The 12,253-nt window shown below is 31.3% G+C and overlaps 2 protein-coding genes across 3 annotated transcripts; one reads left to right on the forward strand and one right to left on the reverse strand.

The window, feature by feature from the left end:
• Window positions 1-3,998: 3,998 nt before the first annotated feature.
• On the forward strand, window positions 3,999-4,749 carry LOC111643072 (uncharacterized). The gene is made up of 2 exons (XM_023390182.2): window positions 3,999-4,245; window positions 4,328-4,749. Exons 1-2 carry the CDS (start codon window positions 4,163-4,165, stop codon window positions 4,431-4,433), a joined length of 189 nt encoding a protein of 62 aa, XP_023245950.1. The 5' UTR covers window positions 3,999-4,162; the 3' UTR covers window positions 4,434-4,749.
• Window positions 4,716-6,521, reverse strand: rnh1 (ribonuclease H1). Of its 2 annotated transcripts, none has more exons than XM_014357162.3 (6): window positions 6,297-6,521; window positions 6,147-6,204; window positions 5,757-6,072; window positions 5,554-5,681; window positions 4,995-5,259; window positions 4,716-4,928 (listed from the first exon to the last, which is right to left on the reverse strand). In XM_014357162.3, exons 2-6 carry the CDS (start codon window positions 6,197-6,199, stop codon window positions 4,839-4,841), a joined length of 852 nt encoding a protein of 283 aa, XP_014212648.2. In that variant the 5' UTR covers window positions 6,200-6,204; window positions 6,297-6,521; the 3' UTR covers window positions 4,716-4,838. The 2 variants fall into 2 exon arrangements, with proteins under 2 accessions (XP_014212648.2, XP_014212647.2); XM_014357161.3 differs by having other exon boundaries at window positions 6,147-6,236; window positions 6,297-6,520.
• Window positions 6,522-12,253: the final 5,732 nt, after the last annotated feature.

Genomic DNA, 12,253 nt, shown 5'->3' on the forward strand with positions numbered 1-12,253 from the left:
TCAGGATTCATACAATACACTAATTTTCCCCCCTACCCCATCCCAAGTCCCAAACATCAACCGTCCCTTTACCAAGTGCTAAGTGCCCTACTGAAAAGCATTTTGTAGTTACATTTGTAATTACATTTGTAATTACACTTGTCAAGCCATTTGTAATTCCACTTGGAATTACACATGGGGTTTTAGAATGGAAATTCCAAATGGAATACCAAGTGTAATTCCAAGTGAAATTACAAATAACGGTTGGAGATTAATTTTTTTTTCTTTTTTAAATAGTTTATAATAGAATCGTGCACAGCGTAATGGCCATTACAGGTGTTATCATCCGTATAGTAACACCAAAACAGGGCGATTAAAGTATTTTTTCACGAACTTAGAGAAAATAGAATTTTCAATTTTTTCTACAGTTTTCTCAAAATAAACTGAATCCCCCTGTTTTGGTGTTACTATACTGATGGTCACACCAATTATGGCCATTACGCTGCGTACGATTCTATTTTAAACTATTTTAAAAAGAAAAAAAATTCATCTCTAATTGTTATTTGTAATTCTACTTGGAATAACACTTGGCATTCCACTTGGAATTTCCATTCTAAAATCCTATATGTAATTCCAAGTGGAATTCCAAGTAGCACTACAAATGGCTTGACAAGTGTAATTACAAATGTAATTACAAATGTAATTACAAAATATTTTTCAGAAGGGTGCCCATGGGGATTCCAAAAGGTCACGTGACTCTCGCGATATATATAGTCACTTGGGGGAAAAGTAAGACAGGCCCCAGGGTGACCAGATCCGGCGATTTATCGCCAGATTGGCGATTTTCGACCAACTCTGGTGACAAAATTTTTATATTTGGTGCCTGGCGATTTTTTTGGCGATTTTAGTAAATTAAGCAAACATATGAACATAATTTTTATTTACTTAGAGGCCAGGCCCTAACTCAAAGTTTTCCCCACAATCTTCTAGGGATAGGGATTAGGGATGACTCTTGAGTACTTGTTGGTACGGTAGATTCTGTACACTTGGGTATGCGCGCTGCCATCTACAGTATCAAGTAAGAAACGAGGAACAATATGCATCGTTTACTGGTTAACGTCAATACGTCATAATTATGTAAAAAGACCAAAGGACTATGACTATCTATAGTAAAATAGAGGCGACTGTACTTGTTACTTCTTGTCTATAAGCTACATTCGTACCGTAAGTATGTCCGTATACCGAAGTTGTATGTAAGATTTTCCAGAGTTTAGCCATAAGTATTCGCTACGTGCACAATTTTGAAGCAGCGCCATCCTAGGGAAAAACGAGAACTATTGGTCTGGCACAGCAGAAGGCAATATTCGCGATATGTGCTTGATACCTATAGGAACCCAGTACCTCGATAGATACACGAAAGGTTCTGTGTTTACTACATCACGAATTAATACAATGTCTCAAGTGGTACAATCCTATGTGAATAACTAAAGACAAAATTTGTACTACAAGCACTATAAGCGCTTGAGTATGTCCGTGTGTACTGTGTGATACGAGATATGTTTTATTAGTTTGCAATGTAGTCAACACAGACCTTCTCTGACCAATCAGAGAGCACATGTTCATACGATACGCTTAGAGGATCGGGCCCCAGCTAAAAACTCTAAGAAATACACAGTATCCAATGTATTTCACTGCGTTTTTTAATGAACATGCCTGAGTAAAATATGAACATACTACTCATAATTTTATTGAAAATTTAATCCTTAGAATGGTTGTCGATGTATAAACACATAACTTTCTGATGATAGTAATGCTTAGCAGTCTACTAGCAGAAGACAAACCTATCGTTTAGTTTCACATATTAGCACAGGTATTGCTGCGATCGCTTTTTCAGCTTGTGCACGTAGCGAATTGCGGAATTTAATTATTAAAAATAACAATAATCATATAAGAAAATCACTACTAGTCATAACTTAAATTAATATGAATGCATAAAGATTGTTCCAAAGAAAAAGATGGATAATATATATATATATATATATATATATATATATATATATATATATATATATATATATGATGTTATTAATTGTCAAAAAACGAAGTAGTGCAAAACGTATTTATTTAATACATGTTCATTTTTTTTTGTAAGCGTCTATAGATATGTTGACAATAAAATACTTAACTACCACAAAATTTACTTTTATTTTCGCATTATACATATATAATACATATATAAATCTGTAACTCGTCATTTTGAGTGGTTATCTTTGATGTATTAAAAAAATAATCATTGGAACAAAGAAAATCTGCTTTTTCACTTCATTTTTTACTAACTTTCACGAACTATAAAAAAAGTCGAACCCCTTGGATCATGAAGTTTTGGAGAGTTTGCGTTTTTAAAATGCTTTTATTCATAGCTTATTGAGTTATCAGGTACTTATTTGAAAGCGCGCGTATAATTGGCGATTTTTCGGGCGATTTTAGCGGTACCTGCTGGCGACTTTCGGCGACTTTTAGGGTGCTCGACGCTCGTGGCGACATCAGCGGCAGATCATCTGGTCACCCTGGCCCTAATTGGTGCAATTCTGTTTTTACTTTTTTTACACGTTCAACGATTGTAATACGATAAAAGCCTTTCAATACAATGTTTTTGAGGAGATGACAATACCTTAGCTATTTTTTCTCAATTCAATTAGTCTTTTGCAGCTTCAAACTTTCCTTTAAAAGTTCGAAAACGCACATTTAACCTGCAAAAAGCTCTCCCGTTCCCGACTATATATAAGAAAACAAGCGGGATTTTGGTAAAGTTAAATATGCGTTTTCGCACTTTCAAAGGAAAGTTTTAAGCTGCAAAAAACTAATTGAGTTGGAAAAAAATAGCTAAGGTATTGTCATTTCCTCAAAAACATGTTATTGAAAGGCTTTTACCTTAGTACAATCGTTGAACGTGTAAAAAAACAGAATTGCACCAATTAGGGCCTGTCTTACTTTTCCCCAAGTGACTATATGTATCACGAGAGTCAGATCGTCAGATGACCTTTTGGAATCCCAATAGCGCCTTAAGCAGATGCCAAAGTAAAAGACTACTTATCCTAAACGGAAAAAATTAATGTAAAAAAACGTAGCAAACCATAACTTTCTGTGATGTAATGTACAGTTTGGTTGAATTTCGGACCATAGTTAGTTTGTTACGCTTTGTTATGTTTAATTATAGTCTACTATAATCCAACACATTATATCTTACGACTAGTTATATTGTATTATAATTCTAAAAAGACACTTGAATCTCGTGAAAAAGCAACTGTAGTAAACTCTAATAAACTAGATAGGAAGTGTTGTCATCTGTAATATTTCATAACAGCCTACAGTTTTTTGCAGTTTATTACACTTTCTTATATTTGGGTATCATTCATAACTTTTAGACACATTTTCTTACATTTTCGAATAAAATTTGTCTTAAATGAAAAAAAATTGAGTAATTATTAGTGTAACAGTATGTGGTAAATCATATCAAAACGTAAATAAAATGTAAGAAAACGTTACAGAACGTAATTAAATGTAAGAAACGTCCGAAATCCATGAGACTATTAGAGTTCCTTACATTTTCTTGCCGGTTACGGCATATTATTACACATGTTTACTTTTTCTTACATTTTGTTACGTTTTCAAATTTCCGCTGGGAATGGCTTAACTATATTTTTTAATTATATATAATTAAAAAAGTAAAAGTTACATTAAGCTTTAATTTACGCATTATTCACACTATTTTTTATAGATAATAATATAATTAAAAAAGTAAAAGTTATATTAAGCTTTAATCTACGCATTATTCACTGTTTTTTTATAGATAATAAATCTATAGATTAGCAGATTTGTTTCACCTGTCATATAGTTCATGCTACATCCCGCAAGACGGCGGTACCTGTTGCTGGAGGGTGCGAATGCGAATTACGTATTCGCGAGCGAGCAAGTCTCTCTATACTATTTTTAGTCAATGTCTCTACGTTAATCTCTGGTGTCGGTTCTGGTCGGTTATTGAAGTGTATAAGACGAACACAAATGTAAACAAATTTACAAACATCAATCAATCATTGGTAGTACGAATGAAAAAGCCATAGTTAATAAAAACATAACATAAAATTTAGCTCACTATAAAATATAGAGAGACAACTTGTTAAAAATGTCATACTCTCCAAAGGATTTAACTGATTTTACTAGCTTAGCTGAACTAGCAGGGATTCAAGCAGGTCCTGGTATTTTGGGGTAATTTTTTGTTCAACCTAAGTCAAAATTATTTAGTTGATTCATTACGCTAGCTTCAAATCATTTTTTTTTTTTTTTTCAGAATTTTAATCCAACTGCTGTCTCTCCAAGTATCTCCGGAGGATATATATGTCTTACTGAAGCAAATATCTCCTGTATTTCAACAAAAAAAGAAAACCCAAAATTGAGGATTAAAGTAACCAAAAAAAGCAAGTAGTTGCACCATAGGCATTACATGTATTGCCTGAGCCATGCTCGGTGTTTTATTTTTGAATGCTACCAATGCTCAGGTCAAGGCTCATGCAGGCTATCTTCCTTATCAGATAACTTGAGCCAACTTGCGATTGTGTCTCAATAAGTACTCACAACACCATACACCACTGAAGGCACAGTTTGTGATTATTATGTATGCAGGCATGGTTTTAAACACCTTTCACAGATGCTTATTACAAACACTAAATTATAAAAATATTTGCTTTATTAGAAAAGTTTGATCATGCAAAATTCAACTTTCAGTATCGTTATTTCAACATTAACATCTATTTTTAATAAATAATTATTCAAATCATTCGATTGTCTTCTTTATAAACATGTTATGTCTTTCTGTAATGTTCGCTCCCATCCCTTGCAAGCTTATCAGCCATTTCATTTCCGTGGATTCCAACGTGACCACGAACGTGATTCTGAAAGAGTTGATTTTTTTTTTTTTTTATTTGGACAAAAATTATTTTAACAACTAATAAACATACCCAAGAAACTTTCAAAGGGGCAAGGGCTTTCTCCATTTCTATCAGCTCTTGTTTATTGATGACTGGTTTATTACTAGAAGTTTGCCACCCAGTTTTTTTCCATTTAGGCATCCACTTGGTTATACAAGATATCAGAAATTGGGAGTCTGTATTAATTTTCAGTTTTTTAATACCAGCTCTTTGTGCTTGCTGGGCAGCGATTGTTACAGCTTGTATTTCTGCCATGTTGTTGGTTGGTCTACCAGTTACAGCTTGGGATACATTACTGAAAAAGCAAAGTTGTGATTTAGTCACTTGACAAAGTTTCAAGAATTTTTGGAAAAGGTGGTACTAGTTTGAAATCCATTCAGATAATGTTGAAATCTAACTAGTTTTGTTTGACAGTTAAAAAACAAGAACCATTTAGCTATTTTAACTGCTATTTTAATGTAGTGAAAAGTTTTGTCTCAATTATTTATGAGTTAATAGAAAGAAATATTACTATTTGAGGCCAAACATGTTTATCAACTCTTAGATATGGTTTGTAATTAAAAGTTCAATTGAAGAGGTAAATACTAACTATGAATTGTTGTCAGAAAACCACACTCCAATTCCTGCCTTTGCGTTTCCTCTTCCATTGGATGAGCATGCTCCATCAGTATATACTTCTGTGTAACCGTTCTCATCGACAGTGAACTGCTTTGCATTCTACAAAATTTTTGTAAAAATTGATGGTCAAACGAGTACATGATTTGGATGATATTTGATCCAAAGTCAACATACAGATGGTGTGGAAAGGCTTTCTGATCTGAATTTTTTTTTCCTCTGGTACACATTTTCTGATGCATTGTCAGAGTCGCTGGAGCTGGACATTAGCCTTTTAGATGAAGTGCTGGCAAGCAATCCATAACTTTTGTCAAACTTTCTGGTTTTTTGAGGAAAACATTGCATAGAACTTTTACATCCAGACGTTGACGTTCCGGGGTACGACGAAGATACACCACTACGTTGTTGGATAAATTCTTCAGCATCTTCTCGAGTATTGAACTTTTTGAAGACTGCACCAGAAAATTTATCAACTTGGTCTTTGCATTCGTCCCTGATACAACAAAACAAGATTTTAGTTTTTATTATGTTTAGAGCTTAACTAAATTTATGTTACGTCAATGTTACCATTGCCTATAAATACCGGGACTTCTGCCTTTTGCTACTGCATAGTAACTCATGATTTCTTGAATTCGAATTCGTAGTGCAGTTGAAGTCCTAAATATTCTCGGTTCATTGACAATAAAATAAAAAATATTACGCATGTATAATACTTACAAAATTGAAACAAGCTTGACTATCAATATGAGCCTCTATTCACAATTTCAACTCAGGAAACAAAAGTCGTAATCACTGACTTTTGTTTTTATTCAAACAATGGCAAGTGTGATAGAGATGAGCATAAGATAAGCATATATAGATGTGCTGTTCCATTATTTGCCCCTGGCGTATTATAAGATTCGTTCACCTTACAATCCAGGGACGGTCGGGGACAGTGTGGGCGAGTCGGAGACGAAAGTGAACAAGTGCTCTTCTCCGATCGTCCCTGATCGTCCCTGACCGTACGCGATGCGCAGTTGTACACATTAGGTTAGGTTAATGCTGTATGTAAACAATAGTTTGTAAATAAAGAAGTGCAAATACAAACAAGTTTGTTTACTTTTTGCATTAACAGTTGTTCACCTTCGTCTCCGACTCGCTCGCCCACACTGTCCCTGACCGTCCCTGGATTGTAAGGTGAACGAATCTAACGACTAAAACCTGAAGGCTGAGGGCCGAGGGTGGTCGAAAATTTAAACTAGCCGCGACTTTAACCAGAAAACCTCTCGTATTGCATAAATATTCGAAACATATTTGCCATATTTTATTCTGGTAAAGAGATTATAGTGGTGTCAAATAGTCAATTTCATAAACCAGCCGCAACTTAGACCAATAAATGGATAATAAATAATTGTTTACTTATCATATGCCATATGCGGTAAGATTAGAGTTTATCCGTGAGTCTTAGAATCTTAGAATTTATTAGTGTTGGCAAACACTATTATAATACTAGCGAAAGTAATAGTGTGTCGTTTGCTTTAAAGAAAATTTATTTACATGACAAGCCACTTGAATAATCTCGCTTTGTTTACTGACTCTCGTCACTTTTTGGTGCACTTGATAATGTTGAGCCACTGTTACAGTCTTATACACAAAATTTTTTACCCATTTTAATTAATTTATAAATAAAACAATCAATACAAATTTCAATACAACTTTACAATTACATTCATTATTTTTATTTATCCCTTCCAGTGTTTAATGGCTCGAGGTGCACCGAGCTCGGTCCTCGTTTCTCTATGCAATACCTGGCACGAAATGACACAAAATTTTCACAAAAATTTACTGTAGGACGTGGGCAATAAGTATTGGGAAGACCAATAACCCAATAACCCAAAAGGTCACGTGACTCTCACGATGTGTAGTATGTAGCCAATAGGGGGAAAAAATAACACAGGCCTTATGGTGAAATTCTATTTTTTATTTTTCTATACGTTCAACGATTATAATAAGATAAAAGCCTTTCAATAACACGTTTTTGAGGAGATAACAATTCGAGGTGTAAACCAACTCCTAGCACCCCTAGCGTATTTTATCTGAACTCGAGTTGGGTCCAGCCGCCAATGATTTGAACATATGAAAACTGTCTAAGTTAAATTTAATGTTTGGTATTTATTATTCTTCGATCAAGTAATGTTATAAGACTGATTTAATAATGACGAGTGTTTATAAATTGAAATTTCAAAATCTGTTGATCGTAAAAATTAGTGGATACGAAGGTGTAATATAATCAAGCAGATTGGATCAAAGTCTGCTGTACGCAGTGCACACTTTTTGGCATCAAATTACTTACCAAGACGATACATTTTAATCATTGGCGGCTGGACCCAACTTGAGTTTAGATTAAATACGTTAGGGGCGCTAGGAGTCGGTTTACACCACGAATACCTCAGCTATTTTTTCCCAACTCAATTAGTCTTTTGCAGCTTGAAAATTTCCTTTGAAATTTTTTGCGCAACACAAAAGCTTTCACTACTGGCCTTAAACTCATTGATTATTTATTTATTCGTAGTGATTTTACAAGTACGGAGCCTAGATAAAACTGAATGGTGCGTAAATCTAAACGCAGTCACTCACAAGCCGCTTTGCACAATTCACTCTGATAAGTAATTTTTCTCACTAACTATGATATCTTATTAAAATTGAATTTTTTTTTATTTGAAGGTCTAATGTTATTATGAAAAAGATGTAGGGGTAAACGGTACAGTTCTTGACCCCCTGATAGTGATTGACCGCCACATGCATTTTTAAATGGAGCCTTTATAATTATAGATGTACAAATTATACAGGGGTCAATCACTACCTTAAGGTGTCAATAACTGTACCGCATATACAAAGACAATAGTTTTTTCAAGCTGTTCAAAGCAAGTTATTGACTAATACAAATTTATGAAGTGTTCTAGTACTGGTAAAACAATTTAATTTACGGCAGTTACCAAATGAAAAATGATAAAATTGACGTAGTCTCTTTCAATTGAAATATCCGTTAAAATTAAAATTTTCAAGTTTACTTTGCAGGATATTCATTTCTTTCATTATTTTGATCACAAAGATCACGTATTATCGATCATAAATATTAAAAAAAATCATAAGTTGAATCATGAGTAAAAACAAGTACATCCGTCTATTTAAAAGACAAAGTATAAGATCATTAAATATTCAAACTTATGATAATAATAAGTAGTGTTAGAATTTAATTTCTTGCCTCTTATTATTTATGTATATATTGCGAGCGTCGAGAAAGACACGCCTCTTTATCCATGCTACTTAAATTATTATACCAATATATCTTTTTTTTATACTATAGTGCTCTGTTTATTGTTCAGGAGTCAATCATTTTGAAGACAAACGTTAATAATAATAATAATAATAATAATAATAATAATAATAATAATAATAATAATAATAATAATAATAGTAATATATTTTTATCAAGAAAAGTAGTTAGTGATGGCGTTAACTCGTTACAATTATAAATACTCAATTAAATACAGAGTACTTGAAAAGAATCATACATAACTGTTAATAAAAAGTTTGTGGACAGTAGTATAGAACTATCAGATTTTCTTCTTTATGTTGATGATTCATTGACATTAAAATACAAACAAGATCACAATCATAATTGAAGTCGTTAAATAAAACACCCGATAGAAAGTACAGAATGATTCCTATAAATCAAAAAAATTTTAAATAAAATTTTTTATCCACACAATGGAACTAAAATTATCGTAGCTACTATTATACTTATATAAATTATGGAACTGGAAACTACGTTCGTACAGATATCAATTTCTAATGATACAAATTTAAATAATTTAAGAATAGTGAAAAAGTTTGCTTGCTTTGTCTACGAGATGAATGAAAAAATACATTGAGGAATACACATCAGACAGGAAGGTTTAAAGTTATCAAAGTCACTGAACCATTTCAGTCCAAATAAAACATTGTTTATTGTATGAATCATTTGTATAAATTAATAAATAATAATACAATACATCTTTTGTGTTATCTTCTAGTATAAATTTTCTTGGTACTAAAATTATCACACTAAATTTTTGTTGTTCACACGATCGATTGCTATCTTAGCTTTTTGACTAATCAAAACCTTTCTTCGTGTTCCTCTACTTAAAATTTTTTTTCTCGTCCAAGCCTAAATTTTTATCTTTTTTTTTTTTTTTTTTTTTTTTTTTTTTTTATATATATACCTAATAAGACAAAATTTTATGGTATTATAAAGAACACATAAATGCACTATCACTGACTTACAATGACTATAAATGTTGAAATGTCAATAAATATCACTCAAAGAGTTAAAAAGTAATGGATTAACGATTTAGAAAAATATAATTATTAAATTACGCATGTTTAAATGTGAACATTAATACTCTGCCATGAAAGAATCATTGAAGAACGCAATAATTATTAAATTCGTATTTGTTTATTTATTTGTAATTTTAAAAAAGTCATATTGTGTTCCTTTGTATAGTTTTAATATATTTGTGCAGCTTAGAAAAAATAAAAAGAAAAATCTGTGTATGATTTTGTTATAAATTCCAATTTAATTTTAGTTTGTAATGAGAATAATTGTAGTTAATGTTATTAATCAATTAATGGACTGTCTAAAACTTTAAAAATACGTTTTCCAAAATTAAAAGGAAATGCACACCTTATACTGTAATGTTTTCCACTTAGACTTTAGCAAAAATAAAAAAAACACATACTTGACTTAAAACGAGCATTTAAATGATACTGATGAAGTGATATAATAATGGCAAAATAAAAAATTGCTCGTAATTAATTGATTTTCATTATATTTGTTCAACTATTGAGCATATTAGTGAGTTTTATAAATAAATTCTATTATTGGAAAATTTTGATTCGCATATTATTTTTTGACTTAAGCTTAGCACATCTCCTTGATAAGTCTTATAGAGAACGTTGCCTAATGTATTTTTTAATTTCGATCAGTCTTCCTAGAAAAAAGCTAGCCGTAAAAAGTAATTCCAAAAATTTTTTTGTTTCACCAAAAAAAAACGTAGACTGACAAATAAAATACACATTACCTCAAACAGCAAAAATTTAATCATTAATTGCGTACATTTATGGATATTTTTAAACAAAAAATTATGTTGATTAGTATTATGTATATGTATCTATCTAACAAGTACTTTGGCCGTTGAAAATTCTTGAGTGTATTGTCTGCTGAAATAATAATAGGTTTTTTTAACTAAATAACAGCAGTGCCAAATTTTCTTCCTTATTTTTCCATAATATTTCTTAGTGTGATTTATAAAAAAATCTTGGCTTACATTATTAACAAGCAGATTATTACAATATCGTTGATTTTTTTTTTTCATAACAGACATCAGTTTATGCTAGCTCTTAATAGGCTGAAGTCGTGAACACATGTCGTACTTAAAATACTTTTTTTCTCTTTGCTGGTAAAAAAGCTTATATCTATAGTATCTCTTTTTCTCTTATTTTTTTCTACTTCAACATAAAAAAAATTTTTTCTCAATAGCAAATCTTTAATAGGATCGAATAAAGTTAATAGCACATTGATTGCACGATTAAAAGATATTACATGCATTTCACTCTTTTTCGAATAAAAATTAAATAGACCGATCTTGCACTACTTCCTTCTACCTCAGTAACATTTGTAACTTTGCGTACTATCTAATATTGTATATTTTAACACTATAAGAATAAATATATGCATAGATACATTTTTTTCATCATCAATAATACAAGATATTTACATGATGGTTTTTAGTTCTTACGTTGAATAAAAATATTTTAAAGTGTCAGATCTGAAATGATAGACATATTTACTGCAGTGTGTATTTTATTAAATAAATTAGTTATGCAGTAATCTCAACCACCCTGACGTGAGCACAGTTTCGTTAAAAAATAATTATAATAACTTCGTGATTGATTTAAAATTCACTAAAATGATAACTCAGCCCTACGTTATAATGTTCTTGGTCAACCCATACGAAATACTGGGTATCATAAACTAAAAGGTAAAGAGGATTTTGCAAAAAAAATTTTAGCTTGACAAAAATATTATTATAACTCCCTATTTTAAATACTAGCACCGTCAAGTAATGAATGAAAAATAAAAGTTTATGTATAAAAATAATACCCTAAGTTCTGGTTCCATTACATTATTGTTTTGGGGTGATCTTGTAATCTAATCACTTTATATTGTATACAAGCTCGTCTGGATTTTGTATTTATTTGTTCATTATGCAAGTATTGTACTATACATCTTTAAATTTATATTTATCATGCTATACTCCAAGGAACATTGTTTTCTTTTATTTTAATCTATATTATAAAATATTGTATATTCTTTATGATTCAGAGATATTTATGACTTTTGCAACCACCAATACTTGAATACTTATTTTACAAAAAAGTATGTATCAAATAATAAGAAATGTTTGTACGCGTATGAATATTTTTTAAAATGTTGGATCAAAAGATCTACTTCCAATAAATAAACAAAATTATATTTTACTATGAATTTTGTTTTCTAAAAACACACTCTTTTTTTTTACGATGGTAAAAATCACCGAAAGAAGAGCCCTCCGAAAATTGGTCTTTACTCGTGACGAGGAAAAGATAGACTC

The sequence above is a fragment of the Copidosoma floridanum genome, unplaced genomic scaffold (genome assembly GCF_036245765.1).
Source record: "Copidosoma floridanum isolate Cflo_tuat_1 unplaced genomic scaffold, Cflo_Japanese_pri ptg000021l, whole genome shotgun sequence".
NCBI classification, from domain to species: Eukaryota; Metazoa; Arthropoda; class Insecta; order Hymenoptera; family Encyrtidae; genus Copidosoma; species Copidosoma floridanum.